This window comes from Lupinus angustifolius, chromosome LG04 (assembly GCF_001865875.1).
Source record: "Lupinus angustifolius cultivar Tanjil chromosome LG04, LupAngTanjil_v1.0, whole genome shotgun sequence".
Lineage (NCBI taxonomy): Eukaryota > Viridiplantae > Streptophyta > Magnoliopsida > Fabales > Fabaceae > Lupinus > Lupinus angustifolius.
The window spans coordinates 16,806,429-16,831,471 of record NC_032012.1 but is presented as its reverse complement, the minus strand read 5'-3'; the positions used below and the strand labels follow the sequence as shown (position 1 = coordinate 16,831,471).

The following is a 25,043-nucleotide window of genomic DNA, read 5'->3' as shown; positions in this document are numbered from 1 at the left end:
GCTAATCATGTACCATATCATCTATTCACCCCCCTCTAGGTGAGTGACAAAGCCCTGTGGGACCCAACAAACTCTTCCTCTTACCACCACACCCTTGTGATGATAAGTTTACAATGAGATTAAGAATAATAATAATGGCTAGACTACCTTTAACTTGCAATCCTTTGACTATCAATATAATTAGTAAACAAATGCTCTTGAAAAGTGTTTAAGAAACTTTAAGTACTTGCACTTTAACAACTTCATAAAGCTTCTGAAAAATTAGAACAAAATATGAATGAAAGTGCCAAGAATTGTTTACAAAATTTGTACCAATTGAATGTAAATTGCATGTGTGAAAAAGATCTTGCTCCTGGCCTTGATACGATTTTGATGAAGACACCAATTTCATAAAAAGAACAAAAAAGAAGAAGACTATGAAGACATACAAGATTCAAGCTTCAAGAATTTATAGATTAAGTCTTCAATACATACTTCTATCTTTATGCTCAATTTATATATTAGTAGCAATGCTCAAAGAAATCAAAACTATTTTCAAAACAATTGGGTAAGCCTTGATAAAATGACAATAATGCTAAGTAATGAGTTACTTGACCTGAGTAACAGGTTACTAGGTCTGGGTAACAAGATACGTGAACTATATGACAGTTGGTAACAGGTTACTAAAACTACGTAATAAGTTTCCTAACTAAGAAAACAGTTACAAAGCATAACTGACACTGAGTAACCGATTATAAATAATATTAATCGATTACCACTTTAGAGAGAAACTTTTGGCAGTCGATTACATAGTCGTGACAATCGATTAACCATAGTTGTTGGTTACAAGATTTTCAAATTGAAATGAACAACTTTCATCCAAAGTGATTAGGTTTCATTCCAATAGTGTCTTCTCTTCATGGGAGGTTACCTTGGCTAAGTGGAAGCCTATTTAGAGGCATTGAGACATTCAATTCACAGCACAAGTGATACACGGAAATTTCATAACTTAGTGAAACAATTTTCTGCACTCTTTTGCAACTTTGTTCTCAAACTTTCAAATTTTATGAAGTTGATTTAAGTGCTTATGTTCTAAACTTTGAAAGATATAAGATAATTGTTTACTAAGTATATATTGGGAGAAAAAGGATTTCAAATTATAGTATTGTCAAAACTTGTAAAGGCAATCCTGTCATTGATACATTCTTCATCTTGTTGTAAACTTTTCATCACAAGGGTGTGATGAGATGGGGAAAAGAGTTCACTTGGAAATGTTGTTTTCCAAGGGTAGATAGTTGTGAGTGCATAAGTTACACGGGTCTCGGGGAGATAATTTGTAATTGCAACTCAAATTATCCAATGGAAAAATCACATATGTGACAAGACTACTCGATGTAACCTTCAATGGATAAGAAGGCGACCAATATAAAAAAATATGTGTACTCTTTTTCGTCTACTCTATTCTTGTGGTTTTATTATTGCTTTACTTTTTTGATTTCTGCATCAACATTCCCTTCCACAAACACTTTGATATTAAAGCAGAAAAATCGATCATTTCTCCCAACAACTAATTCACCCCTCCCCCTCTTTGTTGTCATATAAAACATCATACTTTTAAAAGAAAGAAGGACAAGAAGTGTAGAAGAACAAATGTCATATCAAAAGATAAAGATGATGGTTCAAATATATAACTCAGGATTAAGGAGCAAGCACATACTTCCTTGATGGCTTTAGACAATTCAAATGACGATTATGAGGTTAGTAACTCTGAACCAAATGATACATTTTCATATAATGAGTTACATAACGCTTTTTGTGAATTGCATGAACAATTTATCAGACTCTCTAAAGTATTCATTAAATAGAAAAACACTATAGAACTTCTTGAGAGTCAAAATCAAATTCTACAAAAAGATTTGGATGCCTTAAAATCCAAATCAAATGACATGTGCATTGAATGTCCAAAATGTGATACTCTTGAAACTAAAATTGTTTCATTAAATCAAGAAATGAATATGTTCAAGAAAAATACTCACAAGTTGGATAATATTTTAAATACTAAAAAACATACTAATGACTGAAGAGGTCAAGCTACACATATAGCCAAAAAACTAATGGTATGATAAAGAGTACATTTGTGAAAACTAAGAATGATTGCATGCATAATATTTCTAAAGAAAATCTTGATCAACATTCTTTCTTCAAGTCCGAACAAAAGATGCATCAACATCAACACACATGCTTTTATTGTAAAAATGTTGGTCATACTCCTAATTCATGTCATATTAGAAAAGTTGGTATTCCAATTGGCCAATATGTTTGGGTTGAGAAAGCTATTAACCTCATAGGACCCAAATCACATTCGGTACCTAAAATATATTTCATATGTTTTGCAGGAGTGCTTGAAAGTCATAAACAAAAAATGTGTTATCTTAACGGCTATTCAAAGCACATAGCACGAGAAGATTCAAAATATTCCTATTCAAGTAACAAAGGCCTTATTATCTATGCAGAGAACATCAAAAGAAAAATCCTTGGTATAGGTAATGTTGTTATTATATATATTTTATCTAAGTGCGTGGTATGACCTTCTAACAAGCTTTTTACTTGATAAAGGATTTACTAAAGGAAAGGTCAACACTATATTATTTATTAAGAAAATAGATCATCATACTCTACTTGTTTAAATCTATGTTGATGATATCATTTTCGGTTCTACTAATGATCTTTTGTATAGTGAGTTTGGTGAAATTATGCAAGGGGAGTTTGAGATGTCTATGATGGAAAAGTTGAACTATTTTTTTGGACTACAAATGAAACAACTTAAGGATGGTATCTTTGATTGTCAGTCTAAATATTGCAGGGATCTGCTGAAACGCTTTGACATGGATGACTGCAAACCTATCGTCACTCCTATGGATTCTGGAACATACATTGACGCTGATGAGACTGGAAAATGCATTGAAATCTCTAATTATCAAGGTATGATTGGTTCCCTTCTTTATCTTATTGCAAATAGACATGATATCATGTTTAGTGTATGTCTTTATGCATGTTATCAATAAAATCCCAAAGAGTCACATCTTACAATCGTGAAAAGGATATTAAAATATCTTAAAGGCACACTTGATGTAGGACTATGATATCCTAAAGGAAGTCTATGTGAATTGGTGGGATATTCGGGTTCAAATTTTGTTTGATGCAAAACTGGGAAGAAAAGTACAAGTGGTACTTGTCCCATTCTTGGAAATGCTCTAGTCTCATGGTCTTGTAAAAAGTAAGCTTATGTTGCTTTAAGTACTGCTGAGGCAAAATACATAGCATCATATAGTTGTTGTACCCAAATGTTGTGGCTCAAGCAACAATTGCGAGATTATGGATAAGACTTAGGATGCATTCCTTTAAGATTTGACAATACTAATGCTATAAACCTTACAAAGAATCAGATTATGCATTCCCAACCAAATATATTGATATAAGGCATCACTTCCTTAGGGACCATGTTCAAAAGAAAGATGTTCAATTGGAATTTGTTGATACACATGAACAATTATCATATATTTTTACTAAGCCTTTAGCTGAAGAACCTTTTTACAAATTTAGATGAGAATTAGGCATTCTTGATGAAGCATATATGTCCTACCATGTTTGTATATATTTTATGTGTTTCATTATATGTATTTCATGCCTACTTGTGTTTATATGTATGTTAATTTGCTTAAATTTCATTGTTATCGGGTGTGTAATTGATTGTTACTATAGGGTAACCCATACAAGGCATCAGATAGCTTAAATATTCAAACGCTGATCGATGCAATCGATTATTACCTCCTATTAACCGATTAATTGCCTGAACAATAGCTTTGAACAATCGATTACTCAAAATGTGGTAACTCATTACACTCTATACTATTTAAGGAAATAACTCTGATTTTTCAAACTTCATCTTCTCCATTTTACTCTCTCAATTGTGGTAACCCCACAACATTGAAAAACTAGTTTTAGAAACTATTTTGAGTGATTTTAGAGTTGATTCATACTACATTTTCAATCCTAAACACGTTCCAACCATCATTTTCATGTTTAGAAGCCAAAATAATAATAATAAAAAAAACCCCAAATCTCAAAACCTTCAAAACCTAAGTTTTCAAAAACTCAACTTCATGGCTTCATCATCTAGAACCAAGGAACAACGCACCAATGTGACTCAGGAAGGCAACAAACCTCTAATGAAGTCAACATATTGGATTTGGCGTGTCTTTTGGCTAATGAGGATCAACGCAAAACCTTCGAGGAACACTTCATGAAAAGACCCATTTTACTCCTAAGTCTGGTATGTTAAGTTCTTTTCAGAATAATGATTTCATTTTCCCTACCTTGTTTAAGCAACAAAGACTCTTTGAGTTTTGTGAAATGCATTGCTCTTACTATCTTGAACTTGTACGGGTATTTTACTGCAATCTAAATTTCAAGAAGAATAAAATCTTCTCTTTTGTCAAAGGCAAAGAAATTTCCATAGACTTCAGAACTCTAAGTTCTATTTGCGGTGATATGCTCTATATTAGGACGATAGTAAAGTCAAGCATTCAAATCGACTTAGAAGGATATAATAAGGTGTATTTCTACCACTCTATGTGTAGATATTCAAAAGGGAAAATTGAAATGTATAAAAAAAGATATGTCGGTGATTCTGTTAGGAACCAAAATATTTTACTTGTTGGAAATTTAAACCTAGAGTATCGTTTGCTTCATTACTTTTAGAGTTACATCGGAGTTACAAATATTTCAAATCATTCACAATTAAATGACATGGAACTACAATTGATGTACGCAATTAAACATAATGTACCAATTAATTGGAAATTAATGCTAATGAGACAAATGTGGACCTTTAGAGGTGATTTTGGACCCTTGCCTTATGTTATTCTCATAACTGCTATACTTGAGTATTCTAGCGTTTTTGTTGTTGTTGGAGAGTCTAAGATCTCACTTGATGCTCGTGATAACAACTTTTATGTGGACGTGATCCACAAGATGAGATTCTTTCGAGATACCATCGACATGATTTATAAGCATCATGATGATCAACAAGCTGCTAACCCAAAAAATGCTTATGTTGACCCTCATACTCGACCCTCATTTCATGTTGAATCATTTTCCTTCGACTCCACTCCTTCCAATCAAAGGATAATGGATGACATGTTTTTGCTTCGAGGCTACATAACAAATATGATGGATGCTCTTGATATGGAAAATAATTAAGTCCAAGAAGAGCTTCGACGTTGGTCAAACCGATTGGAATACATGAACTTGGATTCTCAGTGGGCTGATCCATATTCTTAGGAGTAGTGATCTAGTGGTCTAGGATTTTACTTAAGTCATTTGTTGTTGTTGTTGTTGTTTCAAAATTGCTGTTTTATGGTCGTTATTTGCTATCTTAACTCTTTGTTATATATGAACTACGTTTTAACTACTTTTAAATGCTATGTTATGACATGTTGATTATCTTTTTGCATTTGATATCATTCAAAAATTCATACTAATGTTTTTATAAAGAATTTTTTACCTTGGCTTTTCAATAAATCAACCTATATATATCTTGTTACCCTCTGCTATATATATATATATATCTGTCTATTGTGCTGGACTAACTAGCTTTTCTTGTTTTTGACGAAGTCAAAAGGGGGAGAAAAGTTGGATTTGTGTATTTTTCTATCAAAACTTTTCAAGTACATACAATAAAACAAAAGGGGAGCATAAAAGATAAGGGGAGCATGCTTCATATGCATACTTCATATGTTGAATCTTGGAAAAATTCAAAATCTCAAATTTAAAAGGATGTTGGTTTGTCATCATCAAAAATTGGGAGATTATGAAGAAGATCTTGCTCCTTACCTTGGTACGGTTTTGATGAAGATACCAAGATCACAAAAATAAGAAAAGGAAGAAGACTATGAAGACATAGAAGATTCAAGCTTCAAGAAATTATAGATTAAGTCTTCAATACATATTTCTATCTTTATTCTCAATTTATATATTAGTAGTAATGCTCAAAGAAATCAAAACTATTTTAAAAAGAATTGGGTAAGCCTTGATAAAATGTCAATAATGCTAAGTAATGAGTTACTTGACCTGAGTAACAGGTTACTAGGTATGGGTAACAGGTTTCTAGGTCTAGGTAACATGTTACCTGAACAGTGTGGTAGTTGGTAACAAGTTAGTGGAACTACGTAACAGGTTACCTGACTAAGAAAATAGTTACAAAGCATAATTGACACTGAGTAACCGATTATTATGTATTAATCGATTACCACTTTGGACCGAAAATTTTGGCAATCGATTACACGGTCATGACAATCAATTAACCATAGTTGTTGGAAACAAGATTTTCAAATTTGAATGATTAGCTTTCATCCAAAGTGAATGAGTTTCATTCCAATTGTGTCTTCTCTTCATGGAAGGTTATCTTGGCTGATTGGAAGCCTATTTAAAGGTATTGAGACATTCAATTCCTCACACAAGTGATACACGAAATTTTCATAACTTAGTGAAACAATTTTCTGCACTCTTTTGCAACTTTGTTTTCAAACTTTTAGATTTTCTACCAACGGGCGTTGGTTCAAGTGATACATGCTTGATTTCCCTTAAGCAAGGTCTCGGGTTCGAGTCTTGTGGATGAAAAAAATTCCCACTGGGAGAGTTAGCCCCACGTACCTGTGGATGTTCCTAGCTCGGACACGATTGCCTCCAGTGCGAGGATACCTGTGGGAAACCAAAAAAAACTTTCAGATTTTCTGAAGTTGCTTTAAGTGCTTATGTTCTAAACTTTCAAAGATATAAGAGCATTGTTTACTAAAGTATATATTGTGAGAAAAATGATTGCAAGTTATCGTATTATCAAAATTTGTAAAGGCAGTCATGTCATTAATATATTCTTCATCTTGTTGTAAACTTTTCATCACGAGAGTGTGTTGAGATGAGGAAAAAAGTTCATTTGAAATGTTGTTTTCCAAGGGTAGATAGTTGTGAGTGTGTAAGGTACAAGGGTCCTAGGGAGAGAATTTGTAATTGCAACTCATATTATCTAGTGGAAAAATCCCTTGAGTGACAAAAGATGTAACCTTTGGTGGATAAGAAGGCGGCTAGTATAAAATAATATTTGTACTCTTTTTCGTCTACTCTATTCTTGTGGTTTTATTATTGATTTACTTGGTTGATTTCTGCATCAATATTCAGCTGCACAAACACTCTGATATTAAAGCAGAAAAATTGGCCATTTCTCCCAACAACTAAATTCTCCCCCCTCCCCCCCCCCCTTCTCTTAGTTGCCATCTAATACTTACAATATGTTGATTGTACGTTCTCAAGTTAGTGTGTCAAAGCCTTTAAATAGACTTTCAATCAACCATGGTATCCTTCCAATGGTAAGGACATGATTGGAATGAAACCCATTGAGTTTGAATGAAACATTTCATTTCAAATTTGAAAATCTGGTTTAACAGTATAGTGTAATAGGTTACATCAATGATGTAATCGATTACCAAAATCTTCTGCCTTTTGAAATAACTGGTTACCCTATTTGGATAACTGATTATCCTAGTTGTTATTTTCAAAACTGTTTTCTTAGTTAGGTAATCTGTTACGTAATCCTAGTAACATGTTACCAACTATCACACAATACTTGTAACTTGTTATTCTAATCAAGTAACACATTACTTGGCATATGAAATATTTTTCAAAGAGATTCTAGTTCTTTTCAAAAAAATATTTTTAACTTTCTTTGAGCATTGTTACTCTCTTTCTCATATATTTTCTTTGAGCATTTTTAGCTTGATCATCTTGTTTTCATAGTCTTCTTTCTTTTTCTTCTTTTTGTGATCTTGGTATCTTCATCAAAATCGCGACAAGATCAGGAGTAAAATCTTCTTCACATCCAAAAGATAGTTTTTAAAATTTTCAATAATTAGATTAGAATCCGAATATAAAAAATACATGTGAAATAAAAACAATCCATTTAATACATTTAAAAATATGTTAAAAATTGGACTATTAACTAAAGTAATTGTTGATGTTGCAACCCTTACCATATATGACATATGCTAAGGGGTGGAGAAGCACCAAGAACTTAGCAAAGTCAATAAAGTATATTTTAAATATGTGCTCAAGAAAATATATGAGAAAGAGCTGACTGAAGATATACACCATAAGCATGAAGAAGATTAAATTATTTTATCCAAAATAAATTTATTTATTTTTAGTATCATAAAGGGTATTTCTTTACTTTTTTTGGTAAGGAGCTAATCCATTTTGAGGTTTGTGGTTATTCCTTTTAACAAATGTCGCTCCCAAGAATCGAACTCTCAATTTTGGGGATTTAGTGATACCTTACACCACTAGATATTAAGGTTTTTGAAAAATAAAATTAATCCCAAAAACATAATTTTTTATTCATAAATTAGATTAAATCAAAATGTGATACAATTGTATATCAAAATATAAAATAGTATAATATTTATGCATTGATAATGTAGAAATTTGTATACAGTTATTGTATCATCCAACATTCATTTGCATTACTTTTATTTAAAAGACAGCAATTATTAAAAATGAATAGTGAAGGATGCAGTAACAGTGTAAAAAGTTATAACGGTGTATAAATATTTGTCTGAGTATAAAAACATATTTTGTAACATAAATTGAGGATGAATAAATATTATTATTGATATTGATACTGGTATTTGAGTCCATCTTAAATTCTTAATATGATAAAAGAGAGTTAGGATCCTTTTAATTACAATAACACATTTTTCCTTTTAATTATAATGAAATTATAGTTTTGTCATTAAAAACAAAGATAGAAACAAACACTTAATGGAGAGGAACATTGCTGACAAAATATACCAAGAGTTGAAATGTTGAGTTAGGTAAGAGTAGGACCGTAACAAATTGGATTGATTTGAAGGTTCGATTTCTGGGAGTGACATTCGTTGGCAAGACAGTTCTATATTTTAAAATGGATTAGTTTCTTACCCAATAGGTGAGGGATACAAAAAAATGGATTTATTTGGTTTTGGATGAAGTTGAAAACCAGAGTCATCAAACTTATATAAATTGGTTCAGTTTGAGTTTAGTTGCATTTAGGTATAAAAGCCGAACCAAACAACCAAAAAAGTTCAGGTTAAATTGGTTCGGATAAGTATGCGGAAATAGAAAATATTCAGGCGGGTAATATATTTTGATGGACAAAATTGAAATATCAAAAGTACATTCTTCGTTCACGAGAATATCACACAAAATATAAAGACAATACAGAAAATGAAGGCGACTAACTAAGCTTCCCTTTCCTTTGTTGTAATACTTATTCTCATTTCAACTAGTTCTTTGTGCTCTTAACCTAGCCAAAAAAGATTTAAAAAAAGTAACACAATAATATAACTCAATAGGATGCATTCAATACTCAAAACATAGTTATTTGGAGGTTCTAGTTTGAATGGCTATAGGTGACGGTCATAAACAAGTTAGTGAGTCTTTATATTAGTTCCTTGAATTAGCGTACGAGTGAGCATGAGTTGGGTAATGACTTGTTCCTTATCCGGTCCTAAATGTTGGTTGAGTCATTTTTTGAATCTAAATCCGACTCTAGAATCGAAGGTAACTCGACCCTAAATGATGATTGGGTCAGCCTTTGAACCCGAATCTAGACCCGATTAAATATAATGTATAACTATTTTGGATAAAGTCTTCTCATTATCATTGATATGTAATTTGACATTTGAAATGATATATATATATATATATATATATATATATATATATTTATATTATTAATCAGGTATATATCATGAAAAAATTAGAAAATGGAAGTTACTTTCGACCAAAGAGGTGTCATTACATGATACACAATTGAATAGAGACACAAAACATGATGAGTGAGTGACCATGAGGTAGGTCGGGTTGGATTATGCCTGTCCCCTTTTAAACCCTGAATATTGATTGTGTCTAATTTTTTAATCTAAACTTGACCCCTGGACCAATGAGACCCGACCCTAGATCCGATGTGACCAGATTCTGACATTTATTAAAAAAATTAAGTGATGGGAATTAAGGTTTAAATTATATGTTATTTTTATTATGTATCAAAATATGATTGGATGACATAGATTTGGGAACACAATTTGGGGACAGTTGATCTTCATTCACGGCTAGGAGGCTGAAGAGATAGAAGTTAAAGCAATTTGTAAATGTAGACCTGCTAAAATGAGTTATCTAAACGAGTTTGAGTTAGCGCGCATATAGTCTAGGTTAATTTGGATCAAACTAAAAAATTAGATACAATTTATGTGTATGAAATTGCAAGCCAAAACCGGCCTAAGCGAGCTACAAGCTATGACAAACCGACTTGCATAATATTAAAAAACTTATTTCAATATTAACCTATTTAATCTATTTTTAAGAAAATATATACCATTTGATATTAATGTATAAACTTTTTAACAAGTTTGTTATAGCCAATTTAACCAAACTTAAATCTAAGGCTTATGTTTGAGTTAAGATGTACTGTGAAATTCACTTATATGTTTTTTTTTAGCATAACTCATTTATTAAAATTCTCATTTTTATTAAATTTTCACTTCCTTACATAATATAATCTGTGACTTTACTTTATAACATATAAACCTTTGGACTATATCAAGAATAATATCATGTTGCTTCAATTCATAGTAATGGTTATATAGGCTCAAATTTAAAAGGAATTATATATATCAAAGTATAACTATCATTACCAATAGGTGTTGGTTCAAGTGGTATATGTTTGGTTCCCCTTAAGTGCCTCAAGTGCAAAGATACATGTGGGAAACAAAAAAAAATATAACTATCATTGTAATATGTGATCACTATTCTTTACTTTCTGTATGAAGTCCCTTATATGCTCATTATCAATATCTTCATTGTGAACATGTGCAAGTTGAATTTAGTTGTTGGAACTCTTTATGGTAAATAATTATGTTGCCTTTTAGTTTTATTATAAAAGTTAATTTTCTTTATTATATTTTTGTTATAAAAGATAAATCTAATAAAATACATAATTAAAAAGGAAAAGTTTAATCTTATACACCTCTTTAGTATTTATTATTGTACTTAATATAACTACAAAATATGACAATGATATCATGTTTGACTTTATGAACATTATTGTAATTTGTAAGTATTTATGATATATACATTAGTTTTTTTTGTTCAATATTCATAACACTAATATTTATTATATATTTTTATGGGAGAAAATCCACTTACTTCAAGAGTAAGTTTGAAAAACTTACTTAGTCCACATCGTATCTATCCATTCTAGGGAAATCAAGTGATTTGAATTAATAAGTAGATCTAAATTATTATACTTCCCTAGAATTGAATCAATTGATAACTAAGATATAGAATAAGTTTTTCCTAGAATTCTTGAAGTGGATCATTTCTCTATTTTTATTCTAAGTTTATAATATCATTATATTGTACAAAATCTTCACTTAAGGCTTATTAAGTCCAAAAAATGAAAAAAAGAAGTAAAATTGAGTAGCCCAAAGCGATCGCTATAAGCCCAGCTTGAATTTCGTTTTAAAATAGTGATTGGTCCAAGCAAAACGCCCAAATTCAATAAAAATAGATAATATAGTACCACAAACCCTATGAATATTTGGGCTTTGGTGATCCGACTCGACCAGTATCATCCATTTTTACAGATCTATGTAGCTGTGCATCAGATGAGAGTGAAACAAAGCGTTAGTCAATGATTAGGAACTTTGCGGTGCATAAATTTAAAAATAATTTGGACTGGCCAATTTGGTTTGACCAATTCTCATATTAGCCCAAACCCGAACCAAACTCCATCGGATTAAGATATAAATAAAACCCAATTCAATCCAATCCGTTGAATTGATCGGAATAAATATGGTTTGGTTTGGTTGGGATTGGTCGATTTTATGGACTAACCCAAATCAACTTACACGCCTAGCTAAGAGAGTACAGTAAAGAATTGATGGCATGACAACCAGTGCCTTACATGGTGTATGGTAAAGGATGGAGATATTGTAAGGTTAGGCATTGCTTCTATAAATGTAAGTATTATTTTATAAAGTCTTATCATGAAGCTAATTCATGACTTTAGTCTGTTTACAAAATAGTCTAGTCTAATCTAAAAACCCATTTGGAGGATTTTCTCATATGCCAGATTATATTTTCCTGTTAATTTTCAACTAGACATACTTGTAATAAAATTATGAAATTTATATAAAATAAGTAGTCAATTATGCACACAAAAAAATTACTAATTCATAACTATACATAAATAGATGTGAAATAAATAGGCTAGCCTAATAGGCCAAATAGATTTTTTTCCTTCAAAAACTCAAGATTGAAGATGCACAATTAAATAGGCTTTCCAGCACCAACAAGATATTGTTCTAGTGGTACAAAGCCCCATTAGATCTCCGGGATGACCAAAATGTCAATGGTTCAATTCCTGGGAGCGATGCTAGTTGAAAGGGGCAACCACACACCCCGAAAAGGGATTAGTTTCTTGCCCAAAAGAGTGAGGAGGATACCATTAGTAGTACATAGGTTTTTCAAGATGCCTAAGACTGATATGTTTATTAAAAAGGTTAAGCTTATATAGACAGAAAAGAGGCTAAGCCATAGGCCCCAACGATTCACCTAACCTATTCCCATCACTAGGTCTAGAACACTACACATATGAGAAGTTTTGCTTACAAGGCAAGTAATCATAGACAAATACAGCAAATAGAATTGTGACAGTAATTGGATCACTCGAATACAATCAATTAGCACCTCAGACAGTGAACATGGCTTCCATCAATTCCATAATATAAGAATTAAAACATTTATAATCTGCTCACTCACGAAGGCAAAAAGGGCGGCTCAGTGCATGAGGTTTCCACCTAGTGGATTCCGGCGAGGGGAGATGTACGCAGCCTTTTCGGGATATGAACCCATGACCTCCAGATCACAAGGCAAACAAAAAAAATGCCCTGGTGTTGGTGATAAAAAAAACTGTAAAAATGAACTCACATCACAAGGTATGAGTCCATAGCACAATATAATGCCATATTACACTATCACACACTTACAACACAAGTTAGGAGAACTCAAATAATTACAGTTCAAAAAAATATTGTTCAAGTAGGAGCCATCACTTAACTAAAGGAGCTCTAGGATCTGGTCCAGCAAGAATAATCTGCATTTTTAGGCATTGCAAATGAGGGAAAACGAATGTAAAACAGTGATGAATGCTCAAATTCTAACAGATTAGTTTTAGCATAAATCTATTGTAACTAGTCCAGAAAGACTTACATTACAGTCAAATGCAAACCTCCTTGCAAGCATGATAGCTGCATTCCTTTCTCGCTCTGATTCAAAAGCTAACACAAAAGATAGCCCTTGCTTTGGTTGCCAAAATATTGCCTGTGCCGCAGCATTGCCACCTCCCCGAACTCCACAAAGCTAAAGAAAACAAATAACAAAGTAATGGGTTGACTTCATTCAGGTTTATAACGAGAGACAATAGAGGCTTTGATACCATTCTAACAAGTGGTTCTTGACATGGTATCAGAGCCTCTACGTCCATGTAGTCTAATGTCAACCCTTGCTGCTCCGGTTTTTCTAAATAAAAATTAAATTTGAGCACATGATAAAGATGGTCAGTGCATTTTTCATGCTTCAAGTTGAAAGGGGGCTTGCATTAAGGGGAACCTTAAACTTTTGGTACAGGTGGCTCTTGACAGTCACCAAGAATTTTTTATAACTGAGAGGACCCAAAATTTTAAATACCTGCATTGAACTTGAATAGTATTCTTTTGCAATTGTTGTTTTTCCTTTATTGAGCTTCACCCTCATCTTTCCAACATGAAGTACATGAATAGATTCCGCTGGATGATGTGAGCCATTCGTCTGAGTTAAAACCACCTGCAAATATTAAATATAGTTGTTATTGTCACTGAATCTGACCAGATTTTCTAGAACTCATTATATTGAAATGTTAATAAAGTGCAATGTTCAATTGTAATTTACTAAAAACTAAGCACAACTGTATTGAAATTTTGTTTACAAGCATGGAGAGACATGCATGGAACCATAGACACTTGGACCATGTGAATGAGCTTCTAGACCTGATAGCTTAAGCATGCGATAATTCTCAAACTCGTAGACCAACCTGGTCAATCAAACTTCAACGCAATGTGTAGTAGCAACTAGCCACAAACTTAGAAGGTTAAACATAGAGCATGGATCCAAAAATTATAGATCATACAACACTACCCAGAAAACTAATAATTGCCCATTTAGCCTTCTACTATTATGAGTACCAAGAAAATACCAATTCTTCTGTTAGTAAAAGCCACAAATATATGTTTTACACATGTTGCAACATAAATGTAATTTTGGTTACTCGTCAAATCCCATTACAAGCATCAGAATCTGTTGTTTGTATACGTATTATTTTATGGCCTTTTGTATTTGGGTAAGGATTAGTAGTACTGGGCTGGTTTGTATGTACTACATTTAACAAAATCCTAATATGTCAGTGTATCCCCTTTATAAACTATGGCTCACCCTTTCTCTTCTGAGTTCTGACAACTCAAAAGCACTTTTATCATAGCGAATAGCATGATGAAATGAGCTATAAAATAGACATGAAAAGTGACAAATGATAAGCTTATATAACAATTCAATGAAAGTTATAAGGATCATAATGACATACATTGAATTCAGTATCATGTTTTCGCACAAGTGCCTCTACATAGGTTCCCAAACCAGCAGCTGAAGAAAAGAATAAAAATCAACTTAAGGTCAATTTGATTGGGCAATGAAACATGTTGATCTCTTTAAATTGAAAGCACAACTTTATAGTTAAAAAAAAAGCAAGTCAAGCAACTAGAAACCATTCCTGTGGATGACTACCGGAAACATGATTTAGAAATTGAACCATACCTGGTTCTATTGGACCAGTAGTTGACAACGTGATCTGCAGGCCTTCTGAAATAATATCAACTTGCAATGTGCGTCCAACATCAAAGGGTTCCGGGGCATAAACTGATTTGGTAGCTCCTGAGAACATGGAAATCGTATAACATGATAGACAAGGATAAAAATGACAAACCTACTGAATGAGATGTTGTCAGTTGTCACCAAAATGTTGTGTTAATAGTTAAAACTTATTTTGAGATGTCACTGTTAGACCTCCTATCAGATGTGTGTACAAGAGAAGAAAGAAGAATGGTGCAAAACTTAGTAGACCGGGAGCTAATTCATTTAGTAGTTAGTTAGCATAACTCACTGTGTTAGTTGAGAGTTAGAAGATATAAATAGGAGTAGGAGGGAAGAAGGGGGAGTTAGTTGGAAACTGGGCAAGTAGTTGGGAGAGACCAGGGACTCTCAAATATTCCTGGAGGGTTAGGCAATAACTGCAATGTATAAAAATCCATTCCCCGGTTTAGAATTCATGAATGAAACTATTTCTTTCTTTTTCTGTTATCAATTCTTCAATTGCTCCAGTTTCTATCAACTGCTATCAAAGCAATCGATCCTAGGGTGCAATTTTAATGGTTCAGAGGAGAATGGAAGCAAGACTAGATTCAGTGGGGTGCAAATTCAAGAGTATTTTTAAGAGGACGGATGAAGATAGACAAGAGACTCAGAAAAGGCTCGATAAAATGAGACAAGTGACATGGAAGATGTTTGAAGTAGTAATGGATAAATTCGCATGCAAATCGCAGAATAAAGGACCTCGTAGGCATAGCTCTGGAAGCTCGAAGGGAGAACATCAACATGAAGGTGAATCGCAATGCAGAAATTGTTCGCGACATAGAAAGGGATCTAATAGGAGAGAAGATTCAAAGCAAAGGGAAGAATACCAGAGTTGGGATTTGCATTGGTCATTGGGATTTGCAGGCCCTCAAAGTTCTGCAACATCGCATGTAATTTGGGAGATTTCCCTGTTTCTAAGCAATAGAATACCAGAGTTCCATCCATCACGAATGATCAATACCCAACCACTCTATACCGAAGTAGATAAATGTGTGAATCATGAGTCAACTGACTTGCATGCTCAACATTAAAATATCATTTAAAAAATAACCATAAATGTTAGCTTAAAAAAGTATTCATCATGCTAAGTGCTAAATTTTGAAAGACGTACCTGAAATAAGTTCCTTTTTCTCACTTTCTGGTGATACACGATACCACTGAATTGAACATTTTGAAACTTCAGGGGGATTATCAGAGCAAGGTTGAATTTGCAAATATGAACCTAGTGTTTCAGTCCCTTCTAATTCGTATAATTGGGGAACATTTTCATCCCCTTTCTTCATCCTTGATAACTGAAAAGTGAAATGGAAGATAATCAGTGAAAACTTACAATGGAAAACAAACAAATTTTTCCACAATTTAATCAATGAAATGTATCATTCAGTCAGACCTTAACAACTAAGCTCAAACAATAACCATGTAAGACCTTCTCCAAAGATCTCCCACTCTATATCTCACATTATTATAGTCTCAGGAAGGAGATTCATTTTAATTTTTATTCTATTCGTTATTGCTAATAAGTGATGTTGATTAGTTTTGAGAATTGAAGTATGATACACCAACATATATGCAATTATGCAGTGCTAATTGTCCATTATGATTTAAACAATAACATACAATTATAGCAAATACATAAAGGAAACAGTACATGCTTACCTATAGCCTACAGTTGTGGTTTACACCACAATACTTCATAGAGTATGTCATCCCCACAATTGACAACATAGACTCCACTTATAAGCTCAAATTGTGATAAAAATTACAAATAAAGTATCCCAAGCACCCAAGTGCCCAATCATAAACCAAAGTATAGAGCCAAATTAAAGTAACCCAAGATTGAGGAAAATATGGAATATATAAAATATTGCAGAAAATGGTCTGGCCATGTGAGAAGAAAACCAATGAAAGCCCTCGCAAGAGTTGGTCAGAAGGAGAATAATCCAAAAATTAGAGGTAAAGACCATGAAAAAACTTAAGTGAGACCATTAAAAAGGACTTAGATCTAAATGGCCTTTCTGAAGACTAGGATTAAGAATGGCAATTGGCAACGTTTGATTAATGGTGTCAACCTCACCTAGTGAGAAAAGGCTTCTTTTTTTTGTTGTTGAAAATTACCCAATATGATTCAATATAGCATACATCTGAATGAACCAATAACTTTCTAAAAACTACAAGTATTTCAATATAACAACTCAAGGACATTATTTATATTACAACCTCTTCAAAATGACATGATAACAAGCATACCTCCTTTTGAAGACGAAGATAATGTCTAGACTTCTCAGCAAGTTGAGCCCTCAAAGCTTGAAGCTCATGTTCCATATCCATTACCTAAAATCAATCAACAATTAATGTATTCATTTCCTTAAAGTAATGTTAATTAATAAATGTCAATAATATGGAAACTCTATATAGTTTTGCTTGCATTGCAAACTCATTCCTGGAGAGAGCTTGACTACCCTACACTTGGATTTAATATCTTGCACTTATTCAAACTCTATATTTGGCAAGATAGCAGTATTTACTCATCATTGGTACTTAATAGAACAACATATTAATTCGTTATTCGTGAAAATCAACAGGACAAACAAATCAACAGTATAATATATATACACACATCAAATAATTATGGCACTCGAGGATTGTGATAAATCAAGCTTCTTCGACAAAATACAGTCAGAGAAAAACTAGAAAAAACTAAAATTTAATGTACTTCAAATACTACATGTAAGTGTATACTACTTTTCTCAAATTTTTAAGATGAATAACAAAATTAAGAAGGCAAGCTCACAAATGTAGGGCTTTAAGCGTAAATTTGGAGCAGATTTTGGGATAATTTATTGTCAGAACCAGTTAAACTTTATTGGATAGGATAAGATTGCATGCAACCCAAACTGAACCAATCTGATTAATTCCAGGTTGGTTTGGATCTGATCATTGGATCAACATATTTTAAAATTAATTAAATTTTTCGAAAAAAATTCTTTTGAAAGAAAACTGAAGCATGTAAAAAGTAGCTTGGGAAATAAAATAAAAAAGTAATACTAATAGAAAACAAAAAAAGAATCACAACAAAGAAAATCACAAGGCAAGGGGAAATGAAGAAAGGAACCAACTGAACAGTGAGTGGTGTACCTCGTGGGCGGTTTAGAGGGATTCTATTTCACTTTTGTATTTAAAAAATACTATGTATGCATAGTTTGGGTTGGTTCAGATTGCTCAGGTTCAAGTTTTTTGGAGCCGAGAACTGAACCAATTACCATTGGATTCCACATTTTAAATATTATTCAAACCGATGAATGGGTCCAATCCGTCAAAATCAGTTTGGATCTTTTGATCAATTCAGATTAGTTGGATTTGGGAATTGGTTTGGTTTAAGTATGGAGGAGAGCAATAGAACATAAAAAAATCTACTGCCAATGAGTATGGAAGAGAACATAAAAAATAAGGGTGGGTTAGGGACTACACAACAACGACTACCAAGCCTTAGTCTCACTAAGTGGAGTCGACATGGAATGAACAACGCCATAATGCTCAATTATATATTTTATCCATTAACAAAATATTGGTCTCTATATCTTTCTAATCGTTTCGCCTAAGTTTTTTCTTGGCCTTCCTAGGCCTCTAGAAATTATACGAGGATAATCTCCTTATTGGGGTTTCTAACGGTCTCCTCCAAATAGCCTAAGCCGCGATTCTACCATCTTTTTTACCATAGGAGTTAGGGAACTATATCTAAGAAAAAGAGCCCATTTAAACAGTAACAGTTGATCTATGATGAGAGACGAAATAAGGACAGGTGTACAATATATACCTTGCTTGGTTTATGCAGCATCTTGATTCTTCTAGCCTCTTGGACCTCCTTCATTAGCTGTTCCAGGTCCTAAAGTTCCCATAGTAGCAAATTTAGTTAAAATGAAAGTTACTTAGTTGACAAAAATCTGCAATCCCCACCTAGCTGGAAAAGCAGCATCAACAGTTACACATTCTATACAGGCAAACATTGATTTGGTAACTAGTATTTCTTCCTTTAACATCTTTTCTATAGTAAATGAAATTTTATTACAGAAAATGAGTAAATTATAACTAGAGGGAGGATAAGATATACTCTGAAATGATCATAAACACCTTTGAAACAGTCATGAGCAAAGCACCAACAAGAAGACATAAACACAACCCTTAAAGCAAATATCGGGCCAGAATGAAAAATGAAAGATCCAAATCCCTCTGTTGCAAAAGTCAATCACTATAAATGATAAGCAAATGCCACAAACCTGCTTCCCAGAAGCTTGAGACATTCTCTCGTGTTCCTGAAGGGCCTCCTCCACTCTCTGAACTGCTGCTCTGGCATTATCTATTTCGGAACGAGCAAAAGCTCTTTCCTCATCTACAAGTTTCTTAGCATCTGCAGAAGCCTACAAATGAATCTAAAATATCAACATAGGGAAAAGACATTTCTTTATGAAGGCAATTACAATTAAAAAAAAGGGTGGGCAGCCCAAATCACGAGACTCCCACTTAGTGAGGTCCGGGAATGGTAGATGTATGCAATCTTATCCCGTAAGTGATGAGGTTGTTTCCAGAAACTATTTTGCAACATAGGAACTAATATTTTTTGGTACCAATTTTAAATAACAAATTAACAGTAAAATTAGATAACATGATGTCATAACAAAAAAGAAAATGACAGTTCCACAATAATGAACGTCACAAGTAAAAGCCACCCTTCATTATTATGAAGGTTATAAAATTTTAAAATTAAAAAAATTGTGCCCACTCTCTTACAATAGATTTTAGTAACGTCGCAAAAATCTGTATAATAAAAAAATAGAATCTTGGAACTATCAGACTATCAGAGCAAGGTTCTCTGTGTATGCATTTTGTAATAATTAAAAATTTGTTGTGTTCATTAATGAGACTTCAAATACTCTCGATTCCTGCAATATTCCAGTCATTCTCATCTAGGGATGGCAACGGGCACGGACAGGCACGGGTACTACTACTTGTTTCGAAATAGGAGAGCAATACCCATGCCTACCCATACTCGTACGGGTACCCGCGTGCGAATTTTTCGCGGCTATTTCTGTGTACCCGCGGGTAAAACGCTTACGCTTATCTATGGGTTTTCTATATTTTCATTGAATTTCTAATGTCGTACTTCTATTATGTTTTAAATGAGATGAAATTTAATTATTTTTGTGTATTTTGGCAAAAATGCTAAATCTACTGAAATTTTCTATTTTTGTGATTTGCTATTCTCATTTACTTAACAAAAAATATATTTTTTTTTTGTAAGACATGTGTATTTTTACACATGTAATAATATTTGTAGGGTGTTTCACCACTAAATTCAATAAAAGATTTAAACAAGGTAAAAAGATGTAAACAAAGTAAAAGGAAAAGATGTACATAGTGTAATGAAAGGTATGATAGTGTATTTTTTATTTTAATTAAAAATAATATAGTAATCATATACATAACGGGTACCCACGGGTACGGATACCATAATACTCATACCCAACTACAGGTATTTTTTGAAAATCCGTTTTTAAAACCCGCAGGTACCCGTTTGTAACATGTACCCATGCCCGTATGGGTTATACCGGCAAGTACTCACGGGTATAGGTTTTTTTGCCATCCCTATTCTCATCAACAACAATAACTAAGTCTTAATCCTACTAGGCGGGGTCGGCAACATGGATCAAACAAAACCATAATGCTCTATCATCAATCTTTATGCGGAGCAAACCTTATGCAGTCCTTTTATGTCTTTTGGTAGACGCAGAGTGCATGGAAGTTTAAGGAATTTTTGTGCTCAACTTGGTGCTTAGAACAGAAGTTTAATCCCATTGTTGGTCTTGTTCTACTCCTTTGTAGCAGATCATAGAAAGGATGTACTATTCTGCTTCTCTATATTCCCTTTTTTCAATTTCAAATAAAATTTATGTTTCCTTCACTTAAAAAAAAATCAAAGAAGTTTGCATCACCTGCTTAAGAAAATTTGTAAGCTTCTTGACCTCAGTCTTCTCTTGTATTAGTTCCCCTTCCCTTTGGGTCAATTGAACTGCTAGAGCTTCAACCTGCAGAATGCATCAAATAAGTTATAGTTCTTAAAAATTATATATGCACAAATAAACTGGTGCAAGAATAAATGTTCCATAAATATTGATTTTTTTGATGCTGGAAGAGAGAGGGTTGGAGCAATGAAAGTATTATATAAATTTGAAAATGTACCTCTAAAATATGATTCAAATCCTAAGAAAACTATGTCAGTTTATTCTCTAAGTCTCACCATTCATTTATTCACTCTCCATCCCTCTCTCCCTCCCTCTGTATGTGCTTTTTTTACTAATCTATCTCGACAGAACAAAAAGGAAATTAAGATATATAAGAGCTGTAGAATCAAGTTTGATAATTAACTTTTGGTACTACCAAGGGAACTAATCCCTTTCAGGGTGCGTGCATGCCCCTCCCAACAAGTATTACTCACAGGAATCGAACCCTTCACCTTTTGGTCATCCTGAGGATCTAACGGGTCCTTACACTACTGATCAATGCCTTGTTGGTAGTTTGATAATTAATTAAGAAATACTAAAAGGTGATTACTCTCATGTTACCAAAAAAATTACCCAATCTCGAAATGAATATTATGTATAAATTATTTCCTAAGCCACCAACCACAACATACAATGGCACTTTTTTACTCTTGAGAGGTTTCTAATACACAAAAATGATTCAACTCCAAAATCAATCGGCTAACTTACTGTATGCTAAAGTTTTAAATAATTGATTGTAAATATTTTATGCAACCAAGCAATGCTAACGAAAAGGCCATGACAGCTAGGCCTCCAGTGACATGCCATTGGTATATTAAGTGCTACCAATTATCAAACAAAAGCCCTGAGCTTAAAAGGAATTCAACCTTCTAAAGAATATTGACAATACAGAAAAAGTATTTACATGCATGTGCAGAATCAAGGAACTCCAGAACAAATTAGCAAGGAGATATATGTATCACCCAACTATCCCAAATCCAAAAACTCATGTTCATGCCTCCAAACAAATAAATGGCTTATCTTCTCAAGCTAAAATAATTCACATGCTAACTTCATTACCCACCTTCAACTACCCATCACCCACAAATGCCTCTACAAATCAATTACGAGACAGTCTTTATTGATTGTGTGGCTGGTCTTTTGTGCATAAATGTATACCATGGCGAACACAGGGCACCTATGGAAGGTCTACAAGACTTGCCAACCAGCTGACCTAGAGATATGAATCTAATCATTTTATGTTATGTCGATAAAGTTATTTTCATGAGGATGTGAAAAGGGTCATGCACTCACGCATAATAAACAGGACTTGACGATCGTACTGTCAGCTTCATAGGAATTCTTTTAACACAACGGAATAAAGAAGAAAATATATTTGATAGGTATAAATATGTTAAGATCCAAGTGTGAGGTATGGGATTTGATTCCCACATCAAAACTATGAGATTCTGATGTGTGGTTTATGTGTCCTTGGGCTCTCGAGCAACAAGGGCTAGCGTTTGTGGTGTGGTTCTCTCAAGCTCCGCGTATATATATATATATATATATAAACTAAGTGCATATCTTTCAACTTTAAAAAATGAACTAACCATAGCAATAGCTTCCTCTACATCATCCATGTTTCTTCCTGCCACTCGCCCTTTTAAAGATTGTAGTGCATCTCTAAGCTTCTTCAAGAGAACATGCTTTTCCAGTGATGTTGCCTCTCTTAGTCTAGCCTGAATTTCACCAGTATGTGATAATCTAGTTATGATCACTTGTTATTTCAATTGATAACACTAAAAAACAAATTACATGATAAAAAACTCGAGCTGAAATACCCTCCAAAAGGAAGCAAACATCGATATAACAGAAAGAAAGTTTGATTTAAACAGAAAGAAGGACAACCTCTTCTGACAACTTAGCTGCAGCAGCCAAACCCTTTTCGAACTTACTAGCAAGGTCACGAACGGACATTCGTTTCTGCTGTTCCAACAGCTGTGCAGTCTCGCGTGCAACAACCTCCTTCATAGACAGTACTTTCGGATCACCCTTTGTCTCCATGATCTGATCATTAGCTCCAATCTTATAATTAGGAAATCGAAGAGAAGCAAATATCACATCGGCTGATACAGCTGGCACTGCATCTTTCTGCATAGTATCACCAAGATCACGAGTCACCCTCGTCATTTCGACAAGCTATAACCTCTGTCAATCATAAAAATACATTTTTTAGCAAGATAATTGAGAAAATTATAGTCCAGTTAAGAGTAAAGACAATAAATGATTCTGAAAAAGGGATATCCATTCAAATCTATGCATAAACAGAAGATAGTAAACAAAAGCATACCCTAATAAATTAACATACCAGTAATTTATTTCCCATGAAGCTAATAGAAATCAAAGCAAAATCTGAGAACTTTTATTTAACAATCAAACTATACCTTAATTTTCCATCTTTTTAAACTGTTTTTTTCCTTGTTTTTTGAGTTGAAGCTATCAGGTATAAAAAATCTCAGATAAAAAAATGACAAAAACAAAACTTGAACTTACAGATCATGGGATAACAAAAAATGGGTAGTTGAGGTTTGAATTGTTTGGATGAGATGCAAAAATGGTTTCTCTAATTTGGTAAGTGAGAGAGAAAATGGGAAATGAATAAAGATGGTAGCTTACTAGCTTTGCTTTTTCAAAGGGAAAGAGAACTTGGACCCTCCCTCTCTGCTAAATTGTGTGAACTTCACTGTTAAAACAAACAATATATATATATATATATATAAATAAAGTATTTAGGAATAATAAATTATCTCCTCCTAGCTATTAAAATTATGACATATATGATATTTTTTTATTTTTTAAAAAGTAATTAAATATGATATATATCATATTTTTATTGGTTGAATGATAATTTATTTCCTAATATCATAAAATATTTTATTCTTATACATATATTATTAAATTGTCAATGGATCTTGCACATTCATATTAGATAATTATTCATTATTAAGTATAAATAATAAGGTGAATTATTTATTGTTTGTGTGTTAAAATAAGCGAAATATTTATTTATGATGAATGAAAATTTATAGGAGATTTCATACATAATGTAATTTCGGATAATGTGTTGTTGTCATTTGTTGCCCTTACATTATTTATGCTTTTAACTGAAAAAACTTTTGCGGGTCCCAAGTTTTTGGTGCACTTTACAGCACTCTTAACTCACTTTTTTAAAAAAAATTGTCTTGGGGTTTTCTTTTTGCTGCAAATAACATAATCATGACCTTTTTATTTACTTATTATTTTATCTATTCTTATCTAATAACTGAAGCACTTTGCTTTTTTTCTTATTTGACTTGGTCTTGTTAGGTGATTTGAATTATTTCCGTGACAGATGATTATAATATGAAAATAAGAATTTTTTATATCATCAATATAATATCTACCATTTATTTTTAATCGTCATTTACATTTATATAAATAATATAAATGAATAGTATTCGATAAATTAAACCTGCATAAATCATTATATTACTGTACATAAGTAATACACTCGTGATAATAATGTTTAGGAAACTTGTCAAATTTAATGGTTTTTTTATTAATGATTATGGGTTGTTTTTTTATTGTTCACTCAAACCTCATTGAACTTTATTTTCTTCTACCATTATATATTCCGTAACTTTGTAGCATGCTACGTTAGTTTTCAGGTAATAATTGTAACCATTGGATGTAGTAGCCATACATTAAATAGCCACTTTTTATCTTAGTTAGTTGTGAGGATACACTAAGAATTGAAGGAAGTGGAGAAGGAGGTTGGTGATGAAGAAGATTTTGCAAAAGATGCAAGACCAATCAAAGAAGTGTAGACATGTCTATACAAAAAGATCCATAAGTTAGTAGCAAAAATTGAGAAAAGGAATCAAATAAATTATGGGT

The 25,043-nt window shown here is 32.8% G+C and overlaps 1 protein-coding gene across 3 annotated transcripts; it reads right to left on the bottom strand.

The window, feature by feature from the left end:
* On the bottom strand, nt 12,778-23,843 carry LOC109346035 (stomatal closure-related actin-binding protein 1-like). Of its 3 annotated transcripts, none has more exons than XM_019585386.1 (13): nt 23,657-23,843; nt 23,016-23,313; nt 22,718-22,846; nt 21,060-21,152; nt 19,347-19,487; nt 18,887-18,955; nt 17,320-17,403; nt 16,184-16,364; nt 14,977-15,093; nt 14,747-14,805; nt 13,819-13,953; nt 13,342-13,491; nt 12,778-13,225 (listed from the first exon to the last, which is right to left on the bottom strand). In XM_019585386.1, exons 2-13 carry the CDS (start codon nt 23,295-23,297, stop codon nt 13,181-13,183), a joined length of 1,485 nt encoding a protein of 494 aa, XP_019440931.1. In that variant the 5' UTR covers nt 23,298-23,313; nt 23,657-23,843; the 3' UTR covers nt 12,778-13,180. The 3 variants fall into 3 exon arrangements, with proteins under 3 accessions (XP_019440931.1, XP_019440930.1, XP_019440933.1); XM_019585385.1 differs by having other exon boundaries at nt 23,016-23,315; nt 23,661-23,843; XM_019585388.1 differs by having other exon boundaries at nt 23,016-23,315; nt 23,784-23,831.